The sequence below is a fragment of the Impatiens glandulifera genome, chromosome 3, assembly GCF_907164915.1.
Source record: "Impatiens glandulifera chromosome 3, dImpGla2.1, whole genome shotgun sequence".
NCBI classification, from domain to species: Eukaryota; Viridiplantae; Streptophyta; class Magnoliopsida; order Ericales; family Balsaminaceae; genus Impatiens; species Impatiens glandulifera.
The window spans coordinates 32,650,428-32,678,421 of NC_061864.1; the positions used below are offsets into that span (position 1 = coordinate 32,650,428).

At 34.6% G+C, this 27,994-nt stretch overlaps 1 protein-coding gene across 1 annotated transcript; it reads right to left on the bottom strand.

The window, feature by feature from the left end:
- Positions 1 to 16,254: 16,254 nt before the first annotated feature.
- On the bottom strand, positions 16,255 to 27,983 carry LOC124929522 (protein CELLULOSE SYNTHASE INTERACTIVE 3). Its single transcript, XM_047469907.1, has 8 exons — positions 27,841 to 27,983; positions 27,410 to 27,534; positions 27,105 to 27,211; positions 23,975 to 27,035; positions 20,358 to 22,902; positions 18,622 to 19,076; positions 17,553 to 17,669; positions 16,255 to 16,800 (listed from the first exon to the last, which is right to left on the bottom strand). The coding sequence occupies exons 3-8, from the start codon at positions 27,170 to 27,172 to the stop codon at positions 16,639 to 16,641; spliced, it is 6,408 nt and encodes a 2,135-aa protein (XP_047325863.1). The 5' UTR covers positions 27,173 to 27,211; positions 27,410 to 27,534; positions 27,841 to 27,983; the 3' UTR covers positions 16,255 to 16,638.
- Positions 27,984 to 27,994: the final 11 nt, after the last annotated feature.

A 27,994-nucleotide genomic window follows, 5' to 3' on the forward strand; every position in this document is an offset into this window, starting at 1 on the left:
CTACTCTAGAGAGCGAATGAGAGAACTAGAGAGCGAATGAGAGAACTAGAGAGCTCAGAATGAGCGAAGGAGAGAATTTGACAGCTCGACGATCATCATCTTCGACGAGTCAACATTAAGGATGGTAATTTGAAACCGCCCCACGAAAACCAAACTGAATTTCTCCGTTTGGTATGGTTTTCCCCAAAACCGAACGGGGATGGAGCGGGAATAGTATTTGTGTCCCCCGCCCCGATATCATCCTGATTTTGCTCTGAACACTATAAACATAATTAAATATATTAAATCACCAATATATTTATTTATTCGTTATATTTTATAAGAGTAGTAAGTTTATTTCTATATAATAATTTAAAATTTTAATATATTAAAATATATATTATATTAAAAAAATCGTTTATATAATTTTTTTTATATTTTTTTAAAAATATTTTATTAACGGTGCCCCACGGGGTTTCCCTAAAACCGAACAGCGAACGGGGCGGGGATGATATTAAAAAAATCTACGAAATAAAAATAGGGCGGGGATGGTAAATGCATTCCCCGCCCCATTGCCATCCCTAGTCAACATCTTCTCTTGCGAAGAAAGTTTGCAGTCAACTGAGGTTCATGCTGCATCTTCTTCTAGTATTCTTCTTTGCTTAAGGTGAGTTTTAAACTCAACTTGTAATATCACTTCACTAAAGTAATAGACATTTAATCAAGGGAAGTTTATCAGTAATGCATTTATATTTTTGTTATATTATTTGAAATGTCTGTAGTGTGTTTGATTGAGTGAGTGAATTACTTGGTTAACCATTAGCTGCTAGCAATCCTAGGTTAGTTTGATGTTCTTAGCATATGGTTAGAGAATGAAGCTAGGTTAATTTAGGTTGTTCTAAATCAAATTATAGATTCATCATCCGAGAATCCTTCTCCACTTTCTGCAAATCGAGTCTGTGTTCGTAAGTTATTTAGAGGCTTTGAAGAAGTCTTAACTAGAGTGTAACATAACAAGGAAGACGATCCTAAGTTCATCCAAGTCGAAGCCTCGACAAAGAAGATAATCGAGAGTGAAATCTGTCTTCAGATTTTTGATTTGTAGAGGAATTGGAATCTAGTACCTTTATCACTTCTGGCAATCCAAAGCTCCAGTTCATGAAGCTTCATGCGATAGAAGAGCTCGTGCATGTCGAACATCCAATCTCAAATCGACGAAGAGTGTTGGCGGACTATTCTTTAGGAATAAATTTCCAATCTAGAAACAAAGTAATTATATGTTTCATTCCTTGAATTTTGTCTATTATTGGACAAATGCTACACGACGAAGAAGATGAGCTTCTGATGACGCCTCGAGTAGACGAGTACCAGACGATTACAATATAAGATAGAGAAAAATGATTTGTAGGCACTAGAAATTTTATTGAAAATTTTCAAGGTTAGCTTTCTTTCATTATCTTCTTCTTCCTTAATCGTTTATCTTTTACCTTACTCACCTAATATTCTCAATTTCATGTTTGAAATTGTGAATCAAATTTTCAACCTTCATTCCATTATACTCTCTACTATAAATCAAGGTATCTTTCATTCTCTAACTAGGTTACCAGTTAAATTCTAATTCAAGCTATATAATTGGTATCAAAGAGATATTTTGACAATATGGTGGAAACAAGTATCGACATAGAGTTGAATTAAATCCATAGCCACAGTCAGACGCATGATGAACGATTGATAGATCAAGAGGCTCGATTTGTAAGAATGTAAACTATTATAGATTCAATGAATGACGCTATAAATAGATTAATTCCAGTAATTGGAAGTAACAATTATGAACCGCGAAATGAAGGTCCAAACTTATGAGGTGATAATCAGTGTGATTATAGTAGTGGAGAATATGTTAGATATCGAGAATCTCATAATGGTGAGTTTGAACAATGAGAACAAATGTATCAACATTTGAACAATGAGAACAAATGTATCAACATTTGAACAATGAGAACAAATGTATCAACATCCAACTAGGCTATCAAAGATGGATTTTCCAAAATTTAACGTTAAAAAATAGATGAATGGATTTACAGAGTTGATGTGTTTATTCAAATAGACCAAACAAAAGAAGAATTGCAGTTTATGCATGTGTTGATCTAACCGATCGAACGCGTTGCTGGTTTAGTTCATACTTACACCACTGACTTCTATGGAGAGCTATGATATGAAACGAGCGCTATGATATGAAACGAGCTGAAGGAGCTAGTCTTGAAGGAGTTTGGTCCAAACAAATTGGATGATCCACTAGAAAAATGAATGGATTTGAAATAGACGACAACAATTATGAAGTTCGATGAGAAGTATCTCAATATTATATATAAACTGCCACATCTTACAAAAGAGTATTTGATTGAGGGATACTTAAAAATTAAAAGAAGAAATAGTCAATCCAACCGGGATAAAAAACCTCATTCCTTAATTGAGGCGATGAGATTGGCTAAACTGTAAAACAAACTAATAAAAAATTACATGATATTATTTGTGACCCATTAGTGCGACAAGGTTATTTAGCAAATAAGGAAAGTCAATTATTGATGACTTTCAAGGCTTCTCGTTTGTAAATCAAAGAAATAATAGTGGAACGTATAACAAATGACGATGAATACTTCAAGCAGCTCTAACAGTACATGCCAATAAAATATAGTAGAAATGATATTCCAAGAAAAGCTAATTTAGATTAAAAAAATGTATGATGAGAATAAAAAACTACTTCTACTATGAAGAGAAATGAAAATATTGCCATAAATGAAGGGCAAATGTCATTGTGTGATTATTGAATTGTTAGAGAAATATAATTAGAAAGAGAATTGGATTGAACTAGTGGATGGATTGGAAGGTGGCTCTACATTTACAATTGAAGGACCAAATACATTCAATATTGTAACATCAAATCAAATTCATGTTGTAATGGTGTTTCAGAAGAACGCCCTAACATTTTATGTACAACATGTAATTATTACATGAATTAAATGTCATATTACTGAATTGATATAAGTAAGTATATGTTTATACTAAAATTTCATTTCTCTATGATAGAGTTATCCTAACATTCTACAATAAACAACCCAAAGAAGTTAACTGACAACTAATTTTTATTGCAAGTTTAGACATTGAAATTAGATTATATGTAAATGTTGTGTAATGAGCATTATGTCATACAATTTTAACTTTTTAGAAAGCTTATCATTTCTTATTAGTTTAACATGTTTAAATGTGTCATCGGATAAAAACATTTTCTTAATTTCAGTCATAATATTTGGGTTTGAACAAATATAAAAATTAATACCACTATCTAATATTCATAGAGATTTTTCTTATAACTATTATGGACATTAAAACTACATGCATTCGTAATGTTTTCAGAAAATGATATATACCTTCATAATATTTCTTTTTGCCCATCCATTACTTTTTTTGACAATAACTGTAATTTTAAACTATAGAACTTTGTGGAGGATGATATATAAATGGTGTATTTACAGAATTTATAATATAGGTTGAAGTAATAAAATTTTTCACTTTTAGATCACAATTATTTTTCCACTATTCAGGATAACATATGGTTTTAAAGCAACCATACATGACATCCTATTGGGAAATTCTTGTAATATAAAGAATAACCTCATTTTAAAGCTTTACATGTCTTGTTATTGTTAGGATTCGGGTGTCGAAATCCAACTTAAAACGATCTTAATAATGCCAAAATAACCCATAAGAAGACACAAAATTATAATGGTTCACTCTAAAGAGCTACATCCATTTCAACCGACACCAGATTTCACTATAAAGAAGAGGGAATATAAAGTTTTATCTCACACTCTTTATCACTCTAAAATTATTTCTTACCCTTTAAACCCCTTAACAAAAATATATTTATAAGGTAAACATTAAGGTAATAATACCTAATTTAATTAATTTATGTAGAGTTTATTACAAGTATATAGGCTCCAGAACTCAACAATCTCCCATTTGGAGACTAACTTTATCATCTCTCAATCGGTAGCGTCTCTCCATCTAATGTCATAAAAAAGAAGGCCAACTAAAATTATGCATAACTTCATTTTCTCGTTTGTCACAACTTTCGTCAGCATATCAACTGGATTTTCACTCCTGAGAATCTTCTCAAGTGCTAACACTATATCTTCTAAAACTAATCGGATGAAATGATAATGAAACTGTATATGATTTATCCTTTTATGATAAACCGGATTCTTTGTCAAATAAATTTCACTTTAACTATCACATCGCAACATACTTCTCTCGTAGTCTTGACCCAATTCTCACAAAAGGGTTGCAACTATATCATTTACTTAGTAGATTTTGTCACAAAAACATATGATGCCCCACAATTAAAAAGATCAACAATCTTCTATAGTTTTAAAACCTAACTGATTCTAGTATCTCCCACAGTATATATGTACAATGTTGTACTCTTCCTACTTTCAACCACCACCCACCATTATCAACATCACATATATTCTTCCAAACTCATGTTAGACTTTTGAAAACATAAAGTGAGACTCATGTTTCCTCCTAAGTATTGTACTGTCCACTTTACTACTCTCAATATTGTCTACATGGGTTGCTCATAAATGTACTAACAACTCTCACTAAATGTGCTATGTCTGGTCGTGTACAAACCATCGTATACAAAATACAACCAAATAGTATAGGCATACAGAATAATGACCATATAATGTTTTCTATTCTCTGGTGTAGGCGATTGATCTTTGGATAGTCTAAAGTGAGTGACTAAGGGGGTTATAACTGGTTTTGTATCATACAAGTTGAACATGGTAATAAATTTTTGAGATATTATTCTTGTGAAAGTTTGAGAACTTCTTTATCTCTAAAGATCCTCATCCTAAGGATTTGTTTTGCAGCACCCAAATCCTTCATTTTAAACTTTTAGACAACTCTTTATTTAACTTGTTAATTTGATACAAGTTTTCTCCAACAATCAATATATCATCAACGTTGAGAAGTATAATAATGTATGATTTGTCAAATCTCTTGATATAACATCAACGATCATCTTCACACCTCATAAATTTATTATTACTTTTAATGAAACTATCAAATTGCTTGTACCATTACATCGAAGCCTATTTCAAACCATGTTGACTTTATTGAAGCTTACACACAACTTCAAATTTTCATTTTACTTTAAAATCTTGTGGTTGTCGCATTTAAATCTCTTCATCTAATTCACCGTAAAAAAAGTTTTGAAATCAATTTGTTGAAGATTAAGGTCTTCTTTCACAACCAAACTCAAAATAGTTCTAATTGATATCAATTTGACCACTAGAGAGAAGATTTCGTTGTAGTCAATACCTTTCTTCTATTAAAAATATTTTCATAACCAACATTGCATTGTACCTCATATTTTTATCATGTTCTTTAATCATGAATATCTACTTGTTGTGAAGTGTTTTCTTTCTCTTTGGAAGCTCGGTGAGCTCCAAGTCTGATTTGACATCAAAAAGTTCATCTTATCTTTCATCATAAACTCTCGCTTAACCGATTCATCTGATTGTATTGCTTCTTTGTAGCATTCAGGTTTTCCTCTATTTATCAACAAGATGTAGTTCAGATATGGGACCACCTCTCGACTGATTTTTGGTTTCTTGACGATCTTTTCAACTATATAACCATTGTTTGTTAATTTGTCTCTAGGGCCACGTTCTCAACAATTTCTTCTTCAACAATACCTTGGTCTTCTTTGACATTCAGTATATATTCAACTAACAAATCTCTCAAATCAATTGTAGTAGACTCTTCAATTTTGGAATCACCATCTGAAGTCTTTCCAACACTTTCTTTATAAAGAACTTGTTTAATGAAGTTGATATTTCTGCTACAAATGATTTTCCGATTTTGATTATCCCATAAACGATAACCAAACTCGATATTACCATAACTAATTAAAAACACTTATTATACTTTGGATCAAACTTGTTTATATCATATTCATTAATATGAACATATGATAAACAACCAAATACTTTAAATAAAAAGGTTTACATTTTTATTGCTCTAAACTTCTTTAAGAATTCTGAATTCAAGGGGAACAAAGGGTACTCTATTTATAAGTAGGCAGTAGTATAGATATCTTCTGTCTAGAAGGTTTTAAACAGTTCAACGTACAATCTAATGATCTAGGAACACTCGTTTAATGTTTGGTTCATTTGTTTAGCTACTCAATTTTCTTGACGTGCTTAGGGAATAGTCTTTACCTATCGATCTCATTCTTAGCACAATACTCTCTGAAATAGAAATTGATATACTCGCCTCTGTTGTTGGATCACTTAACCTTCTATTTTTTTTTTCAACCAAAGGCTTCCACTTCTTAAAAACAACAAATTCATCAGAGTTCTTCATAAAGTAAACTCATACATTTTTTTTTGAATCATCTATAAACTTCATGGGATAGTGTGATCCTCTAATAGAAGAAACATGTGCATGCCCCCAAACATTAATGTGTACTAACTCTAGCCTTTCTTTTTTGAGCTCCTTCTCAATATTTAAGAAATTCACACGTTTCTTTTTTCCAAGAATGTAATTTTCGCATAACTGATATTCAACAAATTTCAGTACTGGAATTTAACTATTCTTCAAAAGAATTTTCATGTCTTTTTTACTCATATGGCTTAACCTACAATGCCATAATTCACTATTTTCAAGTCATCAACAACAACATCAACTGTATCTCTACATGTTTAAGTCATGTATAACGTTCTAGTTTTATGACCTCAAGCAACAACTATGTAAAGTTTATTACAAGTGTAGGCTTTACAACTCAACAATGATTACATTATATACTTCTTCTACTTTATGCTATATTTTTCCATTTATGTAATCTTTCATTGTAATAACAAAATATTCACTCTAATCATTAATGAAACACATATCTTTCTATACTCTACAACATTGTATATGCCCTATTTATGTCAGGTTTAGGATCTATGAGTAATATTTGTTGTCTAGCATTATTATAATATTCGTTTAATCCCATAGAAAATTGAGTAAGTTTATTGGGTATGTCAAGTTGTATCACTAATTTATTCATTCTACAATAAAAGGTTATTCTTGGATCACAGTCATAAGAAAGCAATAGTTATAGTACTAACAACTCATCCCATAACATTTCAGTTTATAAAAATATTTCTCTAAGTCTACCTTGTTTCAGGTTGATTATAGTCCTTTGCAACTAAAATTATTGTGGTACATTGCTCTCTTGGTATCTTTTTTTAATGTCTATCCATATATCTTTTATTGTTGTGGAATAATAGTTTGCCTTAATTTCATCCAGTACTCTATTTAGGATCCAAGATCTTACCAAAGAATCCATCTTTCTTCAACTATCAAAATCTTTAGCATCTTTTGGAATAAGAAGTGTGCCATCAACAAATTCTAATTTCGGTTTTTCTTCAAGAACTAACCTAATACTGTTGATCCATCTGATGTAATGTACAACATTGAATATCTTGGTACAAATTATAGCTCATGTGTTGTTCGAGTTCCAAATCGTCGATAAATCATTAACATATCACTTATTGTTGGTCATTCTTTGATCGGTTAGTCAATAATCAATCGATGATGAAAAACTATTATTGAACGTTTCTTCTTTATCTTCAACTTCTTGATCTTCAATGTTTTCTTACTTTGATAACATAAAATCATTTGTGATTCTTTGAGTTAGAGTTTAAAATCAAATAATTAAAGAGGTTCTTGAAGATTGTGAATAATAATCACGATATTAATTCATTAATAGACTTCTCTTTTATATAGGGATAAAATTACAATAGTCCCTAAACTTATATTAATATACAAAAATGAAACTTAAATTTTAGAATGATCTGTGACACCCTAGCGGAAAATTGTCAAACTCTTTTCGAGACTTTTTTGATATCTCTAGTAAGGAGGCTAAAGTGGTAGACTATTTTCGTCTCATATTTAATAAAATAATTTGAATAATCACCTTAAGTAGACGACTCTCCATCGAAGAGAAGTGGAGACAAACTCTTTTCGTGGATGCACTTACCCATGTTTCGATTCACCTAAAGACCGACAACAAGTTTTCTATGATCGGTTCTTCCGATTTTAAGACTAACTTCATTTACCATGTGTGCATCCCATTGACTCCATCCCGATTTCCTTGGAAAGAGGTATGGAAAGAAAAAATTGCATCAAAAATCTCTTTGAGAAGATGAGTTTTGGAGTGAAATGGAGGAGATGGATCAATATTTATGTTATTGGACCAAAATTTTCAACTCTTACTGTAAGCATGAAAATTTGACAATCCCCAATTTATTAATTTATAATAATATTATAATAATATTTTGAATTATTTAATTCAAAATAATCAAAAGGAGAGGTTAAGAGTAAATTAAGATTTATTATTGTGATAATTAAACCCTAATTACAAAAACTAATTAAAAACTAAAAATAATTTGGGATGAAAATATTGTATTTATTTTACCCAAATTAAACTAAAAAAGGGATTGAAATAATTTAATTGTAATTTTAAACATAAATTATTTATAGTTAATGGCTTAAAATAATTAAATAAGTATATCAAAATGCCTAAAAATATCCAAAAATAAAATAAATGAACATAATTCTTATTATGTTGTCATAAACATTTTTGTGTATTAGTTTGGTAAAGAAAAATGAAAGAAAATGGTTATAACGATTTCAAATAATCCTTTTATTAAAAATAAAAACTGATAATCAAGTGTGTCCAAAAATAAAGGAATCAGTTGTAGCAGGATTTGTATCCATCAGATGAAAATCCAACGCCCAGGAAAAACTCACACATCCTGTTGTAACCAAGGAAAAGCATGCCCCGGTCCACACCAGATTAGCTAACGAGACGTTAACCCCGTTAGCTTAGATGCCCGAACGCCAGATGGAATGTCTAGCGATGGACATAACGAAGTTAAAATCTATCCTAGAACTAGGCTAGCGAGGACAAAACAGAAACGAAGAAGAAGAGTTTCAGAAGCCAAATTCAATATGAATCTGACTTTAATAACCGATCTAGCTTGAGTATAAATACTCCATAGGTATTCTTCTTCCAGACCATAAAACATAATCCAATTATCATTACCAATTCAAAGATTTCAAAAGAGCTCCGGCGACTGTCTTTTGAAGAAATTGTTCCGGCATCTAAGCTTCAATCCAAAGCTTTGTAAAGCTTCCTTATGATCATTGGAGTGTTCTCCAATCACAAGTAAGCTTCCAGATCATCTGTAATTCAAATTTTGATTAAAAATTGAATTTTTCAAAGTTTGATCGGGTTGATCTTATTTAGGGCTCAATTTTATTATTTCTATAGTCGAAATCCATCCGTAGATGATATCCAAGCTTTCCGTCAAAAGAGATTTCATAAAATCAACCTCAATAAAAAACCCAAAATTAATTTAAAAATCTGAAAAATTTGAAATCTATGTTCTTAAGCTTTTAAGCTTGAATTTTGATTCAAATAGCTGCCTAACATGTTTGTGAACATGTTATGATGATTTTTAAATCATAAAACATACATCTTGATCATGTTTGATCGAATTGAAAATTTTGAAATAAAAAAATTTAAATATCAGTTTTTGAAAGTTGTTACAAAGCTTGCTTAATGTTCTTGTTTTGGTCATGTTCGATTGTAAGCATCATTTTAAAGCCGTTGGAACAAGAATTAGGCCATGAGATGTCCTAAATCAAAAGTTCCCACATTTTGCCCTAAACACCATTTTGAAAAATCAATCATTGTAGAGTTCGATCGATTTGGTTTAGGATTAGTGGTTATGATCTCTACATCTGTATGAGTTGTTCGAAACTTACAGATCATATTTTCATGATCTATATGAAAAGATACAAACTTCTAATCTTCATACCAATGAAGAACACTCGGTCCTCTTGGACTGACTCTTGTAGGTCCGAGGACTGAGAATTCACGGTCCTGACACAGATCAAGGACTGAGAAAATTTATCTAGGACCGAAACCTAGAACCGATGTTATTGAGTTGGGACCGAGTCCTGAGATCGGTTTTCTTGTGTAAGGATCAAGAAATCCGACTGAGGAGTTCGCTTAGGACTGAGACTCCCAAGACCCACGACCTAGCCTCCCAAACTCCAGGACCGAACACTTCAGTCCTCTAACCGAGTGTCCCAAGTCCCAATCTGGAGTACCCTCGGTCTAGACCGAGCCCATCCGGTCTCAAACTAGTAAAAACGGACCCAAGGCCTAAGACTCTATTCTTAAGGCCTGTTTGGTTCCCCTTTTCAAAATCAAAAATTATTTTTGTAATTTTGGAATCTCAATCCATTTTCAAATAATTCCCAAAGGTCAGAAAATGTTTTTTAAATAATTTTTGGATACTCCCAAACAAATATTTTAACTAAGGCTCCGTTTGGAATTTTTATGCTAATACTTTTTTATATTTTTTAGGTCTTGTACTCAATCTTAAATAACCGCAGTCGCAGGTACGCACTTTTAAATAATTTTGTATAATTATTTAAGTAATCTAAATTTATCCTTGTTTAGGACCTCCGGACTGCTAATTAAAGAAAATAAATGTTATAAATAAATCTTCTGATAGCCAGACTTTTATAAAAAAAATAAAACTGTTTTCAATGAGCGCAGAGGAGATAGCGTGAAAGTCATTTCCCGAGCATAACCAAATAATGAACCCCTTATGGAAACTATAGTATAAAGTACGTTTATACACGTACCTTTTACTGATTTTTCTAAAATCATTTGTCTACTCTGTTTTCAAATAATACTATTTTCTTAAATTAATCATGTTTAATTAATTTAAACTGGATTTGAAGTCAACTCATCATTTGATTATAACAAATTCTCAGATTATTAAAATTTAAATAAAATTAATTATTTTTACATAGTTAATTTCAAAATCTCACAAGTACTGTCAAAATCTTTAAAAAATAATATTTTATTTTAAAAGGATGTCTGACATGCAAACCAATGTTGAAATGCATCTAACATCGAGCCACCCCGGATCCCCCGTATTTCCACATGTCATCCGCATGTGCTAAGACGGGACCAAAGGGATCTTCTCAGGGGTTACACTTACCAATGGCACGATGTATGAGTTTTTCAAGAGCTCGAGGGGCTTGAATAAGGGGATCATTTATCACCCTCTTTTTCAAGATGGTAATGGAAGGATTGTCAAAGTTGTTTGAGAGAGCTATAAATTCTAGTATTTTCACGTGAGTTAATATGGGAATGACGAAAATATCCAACTACATATCTCACTTACTTTTTTGTCGATGTCACCCTTTATCTTACTAAATTTACAACGAAAAACTTTCATTCTCTCATAAAAATAATCTTATTCTTTTTTAGGCATTCTTAGGGTTGAAGATTAATAGAGAAAAATCTGAGTTATTTTTTATTGGTAATGTTCTTAACACTCAGTCATTGACCGACATCATGGGGTTTAAAATCAGTTCTCTCCCATCGAAATATCTCAACTTCTCTCTTAATGCCAAATTCAGTTGTAAAGAGATTTGAAATCTTATCATTGAGAAAATGAGAGCTAGGCTAGCTCTTTAGAAGATCAAATTTATCTCTAAAGGCGACATATTAGTCATAATCAAGAAGTCTCTCGCTACAATCCTAATATTCGCTATATCATTATTTCTTATCCTTACCTCGACGACCAAAAAATGGACACAGACATTAGAAATTTCATTTGGAGCGGCTCTAATTGTTTTAGAATCACTCACTAAGTGATTGAGATGGGACACAACGAAGCTCGACGTTGTTGACGGTGGACTCAGAATCAAAGACTTTTCCCCTTTAATTACTCGCTCCTTTATAAATGTTGTTGAAGATTTCTCAACAATAATTCAAGGCTCTATAAAAGGAAATCATCTTCAAGTACAGATTTCGATACAATAAATGAATACCTATCTTTGGGTGAAGGTATTTGAGCAAATAACAGATCTACTTTAGTTCACAAACAATTGTCTTCATACTACAATATTTTGCTTCCGCTGAAGAACGGGATACAATCATCTGTTTTTTCATTTTCCATGACACAAGTGACTCTCCAATTTTAACACAATAACCAGTAACTGAACTGCGTGTATCTGTACAAGTTGTCCAGTCTGCATATAAAACACTCTCAAGCAATAAATTAGATTTACAAGGATAAAATAACCCCTAAAGAAGTCGTGTCTTCCAAATATCTAACAATGATCATTTAGAGGTTTTTGCATAAACTAACTTATTTCGTGTACACTAAAACTAATATCTTCCTATAGGCCTTCTAAACTTTTTAAGATACGTAAAAACAGGGCTATTATAATTATTTAGGTTTGTCCCATTAGTCGTAATGACTTGAGCTAGTTTACAGTCGGATAAACTTGTGTCATTTAAAATATATCTAACACATATTTTCGCTAATTCATTTATATGTCATCACAGTTTTGATACATTTCTATCTGAGAATGTATCCAACCTTTTCTAAATCTTTATGGAAAACATTCATTTTGTAGACACTCATTTTTCAGCCCCCCAATTTTATAGTTTATGCTTTTGATAAATCTGAGCCTATACAAATTTCTCGAATTCATTCACGAACTCATAACACGATTTATTTTAAATACAAATATTTTTAGAACAATTGAGTTTTTAGATATAGTTGATTTTGAATTCTTAATAAGTTAAGAGTAATTTTTCTAAGTTACAACACTTAGGAAAGTTATTATACTTTGAATATTCAATGTTTCATTTAAATACCTTGGATGTTTATAAAAAAACATACAAAATATATATTAACATTTTTTTAATTTAAAAATAAAAATTTCGTTATTTTTAAAATAGTTGTTTTAAATTGTTAGATTAGTTGTTAGATTAGGTTTTGCAATTTATTTTGAATTAGTTAGTTAGCATTTTTTTATTAATTAGAATTATTCCTTATAAATAGGAATAATTGAAATAAAATTGCTTTTTTTTTAAAACAATTTTTTTTGTAGGATGAAAGGGAGATGTGTGACTCTTCAAAGGGGTCAATCCAAGATTCACATGCAAGATCCGGATTAGATTTGTGAATGGGGTCAAGAAGATCCAAATCAAAGGCAAGTCAACCCGAAGTAAGGCCAAGGAAATGATCCAATTAACGGATCTGACCGGTGACCCGACCTATGGAACGACCCATGCCCAAGATCTGACATTTTGACCAAGTATTACATCATTTATAAATTAAAGCTTAAATCCCATTGAATATCACTTGATATTTTGTGACATGTCGTGGAGATTGCTCCATTTTTTTTAAACATTTGTACATGTTTAAAATGGAAATCTCTTTCCAACATTAAGGGTGTTAAGTGGGCCTTTGGTTCTAGGGTTTCATAGTTTTATCTATAAATATCCCCTCTTGACACCTTGAATAAAACCTTCTTTTTCACTCTCAAGTGCCCTAGACCTTCTTTTTCACTCTCTAGTGCTCCTAGGCTGCCCTTTCTATCTCTTGAAAAATAATCTGCCCACTTTTCAAAACCTATGCAAGAGAACCAACTAGGTTTATTGTGTTCCAAGTCTCTTGCTTAGAGTTTTATTCCTCTTGCAAAGATCTAAGGAGCAGCCCCTTTTGTAAACTACCTTCAATCCTTTTGTTTTCTTTTTATTCCTTTTTTATTTGTCTATAACATGAAGTTAAATAGTTACATGATTTTATAATAAAATTATGTTTTGGTTTGATTTATTTTTATTCCTAATTGTACATAATGTAAATAATGTAAAACAAAAAAACAAAAACCGGCCCCTTGAATTGGCCACTTTTAAAAAAACTCATAAAGCTATAAAAAAAGAAGAAGAATCTGTTTTGAGTTGATTTATTGTTTATATGATGTTAGATTTAGGATTTACTTTTTTTTTATTATTAATACGTTAATAATCTAGTTAGTTTTTTTTTAATTTGGGATCCATTTGGATCACCAATTTGCTATAAACTAAAAGCAGGTCTAACACAAGGAAACTAGTATAGTTTTTACCGATTTGAACACTTAGGACTAGAAAAACTAGCCCTAGGATGCATTGGAAGAGCATCCGAACGATAAAACTATACCCTGGAGCGTACTTGGATGCCACCCGACCGAGGAGCTTCTCTACACGCAAAGTTCGACGCCTTCCCGACGCTTCCAACGCTTCTGGATGCTTTTGTGCACACAAGACCGAGAAAACTAGCCTGGCTCTACGCCCGTGCTGGTTTTCTTGACGCTCAGGACCCTTAAACTTGACCCAAACCTCTTTTCTGACCGAGAAAAGTTAGTCCCGAGTTAAAATTTTCTCGCACCCGGTTCCTTTGGGCTGTAATTTGCACCCAAGAAGGACCTACTGGACTTTTAAGACCGAAAGGAGGAGCTACTGCTGGCCAAGGACCGATGCTGACTGCACATGGCGATCGAGGACCGACGCTTGTTGCACTTAGCGACCGAGGACCGTTTTTGTTTACTATTGCTGACCAAAAACCGATGCTTACTGCACTTGGCGATCGAGGATTGCTGTTATTGGTAGAAGACCGACGTTTGCTGCACCCGACGACCGAGGACTGCTGTTGTTTGTTGCCGCTGATTGAAGACTGACACTTGCTGCACCTAGCAACCGACGTTGGCCGAACCCAAGGACCGAGGACCGTTATTGCTGATCATGGACCGACTTTAGCCGCACCCAAGGACCGAGGATGCTTTTACTGATCATGGACCAACGCTGGTCGCACCCGAGGATCGAGGACCGACAGAGGGTGCAAATTCTGACCGACCTGGGTTTGCATCTTGGCTAAAATCAGGTATAGGATCGTGGAGGCTAACCACAGTCTTTTGCTTTATTTGTCATAATATTTTTTTTGATTTTGTTTTGTTTTGTTTGGTTGGCTTTATTATTTTATGTAAGTTTGTGGTTTATGTGATCCTAGGTTAGCATTTTTTTTTTAAATCTAAAAATGTAAAACGTAAGGATTTTTAAAAGAAAGGCTAAAATTAATTAGTAGAGACCTTAAGGGCGTTGTGGGACATAGCGTCTAAAAAACTTTTTCTCACACGTAACCAAACGCCGAACTCACTCTCTTAATTTCCTAATTTTTGAAATTAGGTGGCGACTCTCTAGTCGTGAGGTTAATTAATATTGAAAAGTTAAAGTAGACCTATGACATACCTCCCACTAAAAAACTTTCAATCTCTCCCAGATTCGACGGAAAAGTAAGATATAAAGTTGTCTACAAAACCTCATTTTATAAACTTAAAATTTTCAAACCTTAAAATTAATTTTCCTCACGTTTTCAAAATAAATTTTTAAAAGTGTGTCCCAGATATTTTAAACTCGTCGATCAAAAAAAATGTTTTTTAAAAAAATCGATCACACATTTAAATAATTCTTAATGGATTAATCATTAGCCATTTAAAAACTGGATGCAACCACTTTTTAAAAATAATCTATGTTCTACTGTCAGGAAGACTGCTTTATATACCTTGTTATTAAACATACAAGGTTTTATTTTTTTAAAAATCATCTAACTAGTAGGTGCAACATTTGTTTGAAGAGTGAAAAATCTATTTATCATATTCATTTTCATTATGATCTTGCGAAGAGCATCTAAACATTTATGTAGAACTTTTTTCATTTATAATTTGATACACCAACAAATATCGCTGACTTTTGGGTCAAATTGATTAACTGAGAGCTTTAGTAACAATATTATGAAAGACTTAAAAACCAATTTCCCTCGTCATATAGTGGTGGAAAGAAAGAAATATAAGAACTTCCGAAAGGAGAATTTATAGGTATGATCCTCAGAAAAGAGGGCCCGTATACCGATGATAAATTTTCAATATTATTGACATAATTTTAAATGTTAATTTTTTTTTCATTTTAAAGTTTGAACGCACTATAAATCAAGATGTCTTTCATTAATTAAATTCTAAATGGAGTTGTATCTACTTTAGTTGGTTAGCATGGAATAAATATTGTTTTATTAATATTAATATATATTAAATCACTACCAAAAATTTAAAAGAAAGTTGATTTATAATCCTTCATGTGTAATAATAATAATGTCTTTTATGGATGTTCAATCCAGCTTATATGTCAAGATAAAAAAAAAGATAATGAGGAATATATGTACACCTTTACCAAGAAGTTACATTATCTGTTTCTATTGAATTTGAAATATTATAGTTCTTTTAGGGTAATACAATATATATGATGCATAAAGTGCTCAACATGCCTTTGATTAAAATAGGCAGAGCACTTTACTAAATTAATTTTAAAAAAAAAGAAGAAAAATATCCATCTCATTATCCTTTGATTATATAGTGCTACTACTGCTGCTTCTTCTTTTATAACTAGCAGCTAATAAAAAGACTCATCTGTACATCCCATTTACTACTTTTGCTTCTTCTCACTTGCTAAATTATTTGAAAACCTTACACAATTTATAGACTCGAAAGGCATTGTATATATAAAACATCTTCATCGCTTGTAACCGCCCAGGTTGAGATAGAATAAGTTCTTCGGTTAATAGAGATTCATTGAATGAGTGATAACCGATAGACCCCATCGATTAAACTTGTTGGAAGCATCTTATAAAAAAATCACACACTTTCATCATCTGACAACATGTTTGACCAAGTGATCTCAATCTCGAGTGTTCGGGAACTATCTTTGTTGCTTTCGTGGCTAAGGCTGAAAAGTCCACTGTATACTCCTTCACTCACAACTTTGTCGATTTGAATCGTCACTCTACCAAGTGTAGTCTGAAAAAATATTCATCCGACATTAACAAACCATCAATTTAAAATACTCTAGAAAAAATAAACATGAAGAATGAAATGCAGTTCGTAAGTGTAAGATCACTTCTCATGGAGTGGTGGGACAAAATTATAAATGAGGATGAGCTTAATATCTGTGACTTGTGTGAGGAATTTATAAAAAAAATGACTCAAAGAAACAAAAGAAGATTGATAAATCTAAGCTTGAAAATAAGACATATCGGATTCATAATCAGGTTAACTATGATGTGCGGAAGGGAGCTAGGCTTGGTCTCGTGGCTACAAGGAGAGCTTTAATTGACCTTAATTTTGGCTTCTCAGATAAAGAGCAATGAGCCATCGCGACGGCGTAGATGAGAAATGCTATGTTTTCTTTTTTCTTGGTCTTTTTAATTGACTTGTGACAATGGATGTCATAAGTTTGTATCAACTCTCTTGTATTTTTCACAATTTGGCAAACTAATGAAAAGTTATACTTTCTAGAAAATAAAACATGATCTAGAAAAAAAAAAAAAAAGGGGAAGTTAAGGAACCCCTACTTTTGTACACCTCCACTAATCCCTAAAGTAAGCTAGCACAACACACTTAAATCTGGTGTTTTAATGAGAACTTAGAGTAAAGGCTCTTTCCAAGATGTAATTGATGCATTGCAAATGAAGAAGGATTTCAACTACTCTTCCCCAACTTAACTAAGTAAAAAGGAAATGTAACCATTTATAGTAACTTAATTGGCTTACCCTTCCAAAAGTACTTCTGCTTTTGCATTCTATATGAAGTTTTTGTCCTTTGGGTGGTACATCAAATGCCCATGTAAACCCTTCCTTCCACTCGGGAGAGGTGGTGCTGCTCACTACCTAGTAGAAAGTGGAATTCAACTTTAGATGAAAGCTAATGTATAATAATAATATAAGAGTGAACTATTTTATACACATCAAAATTATCCAAATATTTGTTATGTTTGAAAAAAAATCATAAATCTATAAAATAATCTGGTTCATAATCCAAAAAATATAATTATAGCAAATAAAGCAAAAAATATAATATAATTTGAATCATGATCTAAAATAAAAGAACATAGAAATACACAAATTAAAAAGTATCGACGGTTTCTCTTCCGCAGAATCAGGCACAAAACAGAAAGTGTTTCCAAATAGGCTGGAGACATTTAAAGTTTTTATTGAACAACAAATAATGATGAGACATTTAATGTTATAATTGAACAACAAATAAAATTATGATGCGACATTTAAAGCTTTTTTAATATATATATATATTAAAAATTAGTTAAAATGTAAAAAAAAAAAAAAAAAACTCAATACTTTTAACCAAGCAGTTCATTAACGATTAACTACTACAGTTCTACATTTAAGCATTAAAATTTAAGAACACAACAAGAATCGAGCTTGTTTGATGTGAGTTATTTTATTTGGGATTATATTCAAATAACCGACTATCTATTCATCAATCACATAAATCAAATTATCAACAAAAACACCCTTTTATTTAAATATAAATATAAATATATATATATATATACCCCTAATGTCTTCTTACTCAAACTACCCTAAATAACCTGATACTTTACGACCTACCTCAACTGAGTTATTTGAAAATAACAACCAGGTTATTCAAATAACCCCGGATCAAACAAGGCCGAAGTGTAATAAGAAATTAATGTACTAGCCTAAACTCTCTTCTTTAAGTCTGCATGGATATTTCTTTATGCAAATGAATTAGAACCAAGGAATGTAAGCCACAAATTAGTCTCAACCAAAAAACTGTCTGCTCAAAATATTACTCCATTACCTTGGTTTGTCTTGGAGGACCAGTGCCAATAGTAAGTCGACAGAAAGCATTTGTACCGCCCATGACATGTTTGAGGTTTTTCGCACGTTTTATAGTGACAGTCAAACAACCTGGTAAACAGTGCAACAGGCTGTCTGCTCTCTCATGGAAACTTGGAGGACATGTTTTCATCAGCATTTGCAGGATCGGAATGGCTTCAGCTGCGATCATGCTTTGCGACTTTGAAACATCAATGGACATGGTAGACCAAGACTGTTGTAACAAACATAATGTGTTCAATACAGAATCCTGAGCTGGTTCACTTCCAGATTTAAGAGCTGCTACCAGATGAGGAATGCACAGAGTAGCTGCCTCTGATGCATGTAGCCTTGGAAAGTTGTTGAATATAACATGTATGGTTCTCAATACTTCTTCATTGACTGTCGCTGTAGACCACATTTCTTTCTCTAAGGCCCCTGAAGAAAGATGCAAAAGAGAAAGAACTTTATTTTCTGAGCAACAGTGGTAGGAGAAGTGTGATAGAGTCAAATTGCAAATTTCTGGATTGTGATCCAAAACTTTTATGGATCAGTTTTCAGTTAGAGACTTATATACCAAATGTAGGTTGATTGTATTTTGATTGAGTTGACAAAATTCTATACCAAAATAGGCTATTATCACACATATATAGAACACACAGGTTGAAAGATGTGGAAATTATCAAACTAGGCCTATTCCAAACAACTCCCTTGCATTTCCAAGAAACATTTAAGTTGTATGTCTTCCCAACAAAATTGCATTTAAGTTTATCTAGGTAGTTGTTTTTATCATTAATTATTGTCTTCTAGCCTATAATGAAAGAAAGTAAAATGGTGAAGATGATGCAAACTCACAAGGGCAAGGACAAATGCTTTGATACCAGTGTTACATGCAAAGCATGAATTAAAATGATACAAGATGAGAATTAGGAGCATTGAAACATAAAATAAGTTCTCCACTTTTAAAGCTAGGGATGTTCTTACAAGGATGAATGAGGATGTACCAAGACTCATTAGCTCAATGGTAGAGCACAAGAACTCATGTACACAAGGTTATGAGTTCAAGTCTTCATACCCAGATCATTTAAAAAAAGGAAGAATGCGGATGTGAGGTGGTGGAAACTTGTTTGGTCAATGAAAGTGTTTCTAGACTCGAGACAAAATTCATTGGCAAGTTAAGTGTGATTAGAGGGTGTTGTATTATTAAAAGTAGAAGTTGGGGAAGATTTATCAACCATTATCAAAATTGTCTCTTATGCAAAGAGTGGGGGTTGGAAGAGGCAACTATTCTTTCCAAAAGATGACTTGGTGTCTTGGTCAGAACCATTTTCCTAGTGTCGTAGTGAAGGATTGTGTCTTAGATAAGAATAGAGAGGAAACTAAGAAGATATTGCTCTTCATTCAACATATTTTCTCCATTACAAGAGATCTAACTATTTATATCTATTGTATAATAGCTAATATTTACAATTATGCCATCTAATATATTTTTAATAACACCCTAACCCTATTATACTATTTACAACCCTAACAGGTACCTGTAAATCTAAAAAATTGCAAGACTTTTCAATGTTAAGAGAGAAATAAGTAGTAACCATCAAATTGTGACTTTAGGTCAAGAATATTCAAGAACTTTTTTGTTTAAGTGAAAGTCCACCCCCAATCCATTATGGAAATGCTATTTTTCGTTATATAAGACAAGCTCGGAAATGACCTTACCTGTCAAAGATCTGATGAGTTCATTGGATATATATTCCTGGAGGGTGTGAGTAGTGAACAAAAATTTTACCAGCAAAGCAACTTGCCCAGCAATCTCAGAATTAGGAGAAAGCAGCAGTTCCTGCAATACTAATATCCCTCCGGCCTCAGCCACAGACCGCCTGTTTGCTCTACTATTCATCACAAAGTTCTGCAAAGCACAAATAGCCACCATTTTCATTTCTTCAGTCGGTTGATCTTCAAGCAAGCTTATAAGTGCCCGGCATGCAGAAACAGAATCACTGGCTCTGGCAAGCCCTTCATGTTGGGAGAGGTCGCCAAGAGCAAGAGCTGCAAGGAGCTTTCCCGGTGGTGATATTGTTTGTGGATCTAACAGATACTGTGCTAGAGGTGCTATTGCATACTTGGAGATTTTCAACTCTCTTACTCTCACATTGTTAAATAAGGATTCAAGTAGTTTTCCAGCAGCTTCTTCACACTGATGAGATCTTAAAAGGTCCAATAAGGCATCAACTGCACCCGCTTCAGCCAATAGTTCAGCAGCTGCTGAGTCAGTTGATTCCTGTACAATCAACGCATTTAGAGCCACCATTATAGTACTCTTCTTCGTTGAATGGAGCATCTTCACTAGAACAACAAGAGGAACTTTAAAATAATAGTCGGAATTGAAACATAGAACATTGGAAAGCACAACTGCAGTTGATTCCCATAATGCAAGGGGAGGTTGAGGATCATCCTGAATAATAACTTTAGCAAGTTCAAATATACCACCGGCATCAGCAACCGCTTTCGGCCAACTTAAGGAAATGCTTTCCAGAGCTTTTATCGCTGTTTGCTGCAAGTTCAATATTCCGATTCCAGCTAGCTGAACGAGTGGTACAACAGCATGTTTCGTTGTTATATCTTCCTTGAAATGTTCTTGTGCAAGAAGATGAGATAATAATTCTGTGCCAAGCTGTTGGATAGCTTGAGAAGGGGACTCCAGAAATACAATAAGAGGCTCGATGACTTCGCTAGGGGTGAGCTTTAGTGCAGCTAAGCTTTGGGGTTTCTCAAAAATATTTACAAGAGCTTGCAAAGCACTATGCTGTGCCCACAGACTAATATCTGGTCGATGCAATACCAGAAAGAGAGGTTCGACAATCTTGACAGCAGTTGAGCTCTTTGCAATGGCACTACTATTTGTCAATATACGGAAGAGTTCAGTAATCGAGCAGCATAATGCACTAGGTGCGGAAGGAAGTAATACCAGACAGTGATCTATAACTCCGGCTTTAAACATTTCCATCTTTCGAGGGGTCCGATCTTTCCCCAACTTAATGAGAGTACAAATACTAGCCTCGATGAGCTGAATATTTGACCCAGAAACTAGACTAACTAGAAGACCTACAACATCATAAGCTGCTGCAATCTCCACTTGTTTTTCATCGTCCAACAGTTTCTCTAAAGCACGGGTACTTGATTCTACTGCAGATTCAACATCTGATTGCATTAGTGCTATAAGGGGATGTATGCATTTTGACGCGGTTGGCATTGACCTGAATTTTGATTCACTAAACAGTACAAAACAGAGCTGCGCAGCATGTGTTTTCAGTTCCATGGAAGATTCGGAAGACAGTATGTTATTTAGAGACTCGAGGGGATTACCGTTCACGTCAGTGAATAGAGCTGTTTTTGCAGGTTCCCCTGAATTTAGCTTAACCAAAGCAATTAGAGCAATATGTTGCTCACTTTCTGATGCTGCCTCTAGCATGTCCACTAAAGGCTGAACAGACTGCTTGGCTATGTCAGAATCTCTTATATAGTCGGCCTCGAAAAGTTCATGCAGAGCCCTAGCAGCACTTAATCTTGCATTTCTAGAACCCAAACGAAGAACAGCTATGAGCTGATTCAAGGAACTCATTGATGCTTCATACCAAAGTAAATCATGATTGCTAAACAGTATTCTTAATAATTCAGAAATGGCAGTCTCAATCAAATCTTGAGGGCTCAGAGATAAGTATTTGTTTAGAGCATCAAGAGCTCCAGCTTCAGCCATCATGAGTTTGTTCGTATCACTACCCTCTGCAATCTGAGACAAAAATCGAACAGCAATTAGAGGGGCTCCTGGTCTATCTGGTATGGGTCTAAGAAGATCAACAAACAAAGGGACACTCTTGCGGGCAGCGGAGCCAACTCTAACATCTTCAATTTCGAAGAGGCAGTCCAAGACTACCTGATCTGGGTTCCTTAACAGAGAAAATTCATCTGATAAAGCTATAAGGTTCGGCATATCTGATTCTGTCTGACCAACTTGGCTTATTAAGCCAGCAACTGCACCTGAATTTGCAATTGCAAGATTTATTCCCTTGTTCCCTGTGCATGCAAGACTAGCCATCGCCTGAGCAGCAAAAAATCTATCGATCACTTCATCTGATTTCAGCAAGAGTGCAAGTGAAGGTATGATGTGCATTGTTGTAGGTGAAGAAACAACACTAGCATTTTGAAACAATACAGCTAAGAGAAGGGCACTTATCCATATACCCTCATTATCCTCAAATTCAGCCTGCAACCACAGACGTACTTTTAGTTAGCTACTGGAAAAGAAAGAAACTTTTGTTAGCATGAGGAAATAGATGGCTACTTCATATGAATATGAAGTACATGGTTTCTAACATAACACACAACATGAAATATTTAGATAAATAAGGAAAGATAACAGCAAAAGTAAAGGTCTATCAGCAGTATTTGTAGCACACAAGAAGATCAACCAGGTAAGGGAATATGAAAGGAGCAGATTGAGGATGCTGCACTAGCCCCTTCCAGGGAAAAAATCCGGTCCAAAAAACAACAAGATTGAGTCACTTCCTTCAATACAACTAGTTATGAATACAAAATAATGGCATGCATGTCAAAGATGATCCCCAATCACAGAAATTTGGTTTCCCCAGAATCCTCATTGTTACAGGTTGTAGGGAATCCCATGCTGTAGCTGGAAAATGTTGCAAACTATTGGCAGGCCACATAACCACCTGTAGCTTAAGACACAATCAGTGTACTTGACTTAAAACATAAGTCACTGTTGGAATACCCCAAAACTTATTTCAGGCACCATTGGCCCTGGAAGTTACTTGGATCGGGACCTCTACTCATTGCTGCAATTTGAAGATCTAAGATATGCATGGAATAGAAATGACTCAAATAAATATCTGAAGTTACCTAAAGACCTAGCCCAGCAAATAGAAAGAGAGGGAGAGAGAGAGAGATCCAATGCCCTATTTTTTCCAAAGACAACATAGTTTTTAACAGTAAAATGAAATTGAAGGTTTTCACCACAAAGGTACCTCCAGCCAGGTAACACTGACTGGTGGATAAGAGATTAGTATAACCATGATCCAGGCAGGAACAAAGATGAGGCCTGCTAAATAATGCAAACAAAAACTCTTGATAGTTGGTGTCACACATGTTCAAACAATTTTTGAAGCACAAGATAGTTCCAGATCCATAAATCTAACTGCAATGGGGATCTGTAGCTTTTACGTTCACCACGCTTACTAAAGGAATAAATAAATAACATGAAACACAACCAGAAAAATTCAAATAAGGAACCATTAACCATTTTAGTAAATCACTCCAACCTGTGGATCGGAAGTATAATTCAAAAGTTTGTCAGAAAGGGCCTCTAGTCCTCCAGCTTCCATGACGGTTTGCTTATATTTTGAATGAAAAGAAGAAATAATTGATAACAACCACAAAGCAACAGTGACTCCCAAGACAGTTCCCGGATCAGGAATGTCAAACGGGTCTCCTTCCTGGAAAGCTGTCCTCTCAGAATATCCCCTAGGAGTACTAACTTCAATTTCTAGAGAGCCGCAGCTGGAATCTCGCTTCATCATTCCCACTAACGTGTACAACAAGGGTTTCAGGTAGCCCGAAACATTGAGGGCATCCATTGACTGTATCTTGTGTTCTTTAGTAGCACAAATGAGCAAAGCAGCCCCTCCGACTTTCACTTCTAAGCTAACCGAGTTGATTATTCTGTTAGCTAGTCCAACAACAGATCTTGGATTTGCAATCAACAGGTCACCCAATATAACTGGTTGATCCCCACAAAGCCTAGACAGAATTTCTATTGACATATCTTGTACTAGAGGAGTCCCCTGAGATAGACAGCGGACAATAGGTTCTAAGCTTGAAGGGACTTCTGCAAGGGCAGACCATGGTGGATAAGTGAATTCTGAACTTTGCTTTGTCCTTGCAAGTAGTGCAACAACTTCTAAAGCATCAGCAGCATCAGCAGCATGAATCCCCTCTATGTCCATCTCATTTAATGAATCGACTACAGAGAGAACCACAAATCGACATTGTGAGCTACTTTTGAGTACGTCACTTAAAGGGAAATGTCTGAGTAGCTGATGGATTGCACGTGAAGCATTTCTTTTACCCTGTGAAGTCCCGTCTCCTAGTACTCTTGTCAAAGCAGAAACTATATCTTCTTCTAGAGCTTCAGCAGCAATTTCAGGATCTGAAAGAAGGTTGGCCAGTGCTGCAACAGCAGTCTCTGCAGCATCCATGAAAGATGTCTTTGCCAGTTTAATCAGAGGCTTCACATCACCTGCTGCTATATATTTAGATGACTTAGCATGGGATAAAGCCCCTAATACTCTAGCTGATTGTGTTGCAATAACTTGAGTTTTGCTGGTCAAAAGCTTAATGCAGGGATTCACAACTTCGTCTGTTGCAAGATTATCACAGATGTCTTGTCGATTTTCAAATAAATCAGCAAGCATAGATGCTGCATATTCCTGGGTCTCTTCATTAGATGAGTGGAGGACCTGGAAAAGTGACCTTAACCCTTTATTAGCTATAGCTCCCTGCTGCACAAGATCACTTTGAGATGCTTTTGTAAGGACATGGCCCAACACTGTAATTATATGGGCTTTTGAGCTTGGAGAGTCTCCTAAGAGCAGAGCAATAAGCTGATTGATCGTAGGAGGATCAGCAGTTTGGATAAGTTTAGTCAATGCCTTGGCCGAAGCTTCCTGTCCTTTTAGTCCACCATTTTTAAGAACCCACAGAAACGATGGCACAGCTTCAGCGCTCTCAACGCAGGCCCGAATATCCTCACTGTAAGCGCACAAATTCCAAAGCACATGGGATGCATCCTCCCTTGCCTTCTGGGAACCCATCTCCAATAACTGTACAAGTGGTGGGATTCCCCCTGCAGCTGTGATAGCCCATTTACTATCATCAACTTCATCAGTCAAGATTGCCAATAGTTCAACTGTATGCTCTTGATGCTGTTCACTAGATAAGCCAAGCAATGATATGAGTAACTGGATTCCTTCTCTCTTTCCAATTGCCTCCCAGATACCCTTTCTACCGGAACATACATTTATTAAGGAAAAAATGAGTTGCTCTTGGACGTCAGAGGCAGCCATAGTTATTAGTCCAATAAGAACCTTTTTGGAATCAGCCTGCTTAATTTTTCCCGAGAGATATTGATTTCCATAAAGACTAGCCATTGCTTCAAGTACACGATCCTGAACCAGCTTATTATCACGAGGCTTTAGTAGCATTACAAGGATATTTTCTACTTGTGTTGCATTAAATGGTTCTTCTTCGCTAGAAGGCTTCTCCTCAAAGACCATAAGAGAGTAAGCAAGTGCTCCTATTATATCAGCCACAGGAGCAGTCAAGCGTGAGGATTGGGAAAGTTCTCCAAGATGTAGTATTAAAGCAGGCATACCGCCGTATATGTTAGCTAAAGCTTGTGTTGCATGCACCTGAAGATCACGACCACCCTTTCCTTGCATACACTCTTTAGAAGGAGCTACTAAGGCACCAATGAGAATAGTTACACCATCTGCATTGATAATGGATTGCTTAGCCTCGGTAGACTTAGAACACAGGGCCTCTAAAGCATCAGCAGCACTGGCACGAACAGAAATATCATTCCCTCGACCAACCAGCTGAAGCAAGACTTTGACAGCTCCAGAATCTATTACTTTGGGAATGCTGTCACTGAATGCTAACATAAGTCGAGCCAAAAGAGAAGCTGCATTTGATTGGGCAGCAGGATTTCCATTAGAAAGTAAGCCCGTAATAATATCTACTCCTCCTGTTTCAAGGGTTGTTCTCCAGTATCCATCTTTGTCTCGACACAAGTTTCTCAGAGCACCAGTAATAAAACCTTGTACTACTTTGTCCTGCTTGTGTCGGGGATTAAGCTGCTCCCATAGAGTCGGAACTACACCTTCTGTAAGAAATATTTTCATTCCAACGTGATCATCAGATAGTCCACCAGATGAGACATCAAATATTGCTTCTGCCGCCGCCTTTCTCACTTCAGTGGACTCTGACTTTAAAACTGAAAGCAATGGCGGGATGCATCCACCTAATAGGACCCTCAGCCTTAAATCTTCATGTTTGCACAGAAGACTCAATGTTGAAGCAACATTCACTTTTGCTCCAGAAGTTCCATTTCTGAGAATAGCTATAAACAGCGGCATTGCTTGGGCATGTGAACCAATAAGAGCACGCGCCTCTTTCCTTGCTTTCAGAATACCTAGAAGTCGTACGGTGATAAGTTCTTTCTCCTGTGGTGAAGAAGTGTTGGTTTGTAGTTGCTCAATAAATCGAGCAACTGAGCCAATTGTACTTTCTGGATCAACCGTTCCTATTGTCTCATTTGGTTCCCTGTAGATTAGAAAAAGGACCATTAGTCAGGACTAAGTAGTGCATTTTTATTCAATGATAAAAGTATACATTTTTTCTAGAGAAGTTGATAAGCTCCTTAGCACTTCTCTTGATGCAGGAGACAGAGAATTCGACATTTCAACCAAGACCCCTTTTCGGTGTTGAACCTCGAATTCCTGCATAATATTTTTCTGAATCAGAAATTGAGTTGTAAATATAAAAATTGAACATTGAGTTTCTCCCCCTTGCGAGATTCTATAAAATCCACACCATTTCCCAAATCAGAAAAGAAAATTACTACTAGTAAGTAATTAATTCATGCCGAAGCCCAACTCCAGATTAGAAGTAGTGAGTGATTCAGACTAGAAAATTACCTAATGGCATAGATGCATGAAACTCTCCTTTTCCAATCTTCTGAGCTAAGCAAGTGGGTTCAATTAAGCCCCTATAGCTCCTCGAGTGTTGGTAGCTCAAAATTCAAATTAATAATCAGAACCCACTGGAAAACAATGAAGATAAAAGCAGATCCTTGAGAATAATTTCATGAAAATGATGATGAATGCATATATGAGAGAGAATTGAAATGGAAGCCAATAGGCATAATAATAATAAAAAACGAGAGATTTAATGTGCGATGGGTAACGGACAATAAGAAATTAAGAGCAGTGACAAGATCGGATCGGACGAAGCAGTAGAAGAAGAAGAAGAATCTAATAACGCTAGTGTCATTTTCCTAGTACAAATCATTATACCCCAAGAAAATCTCAAAAGAAGAAATGGGAATGAATCAATGGAGATTTTATACCTCGTTGTCTTGATGGAGAAATCCATTAATGGAGAGAAAGAGAGAGGGAGAGAGAGAGAGACAGACAGTGTGTGTATGAATCTGTGTGTTTCTTTTCCTTTCTTTCTCGTTTTCCATTTCTAGTTACTGTGGTACAGTGTCATTGATAATTCTG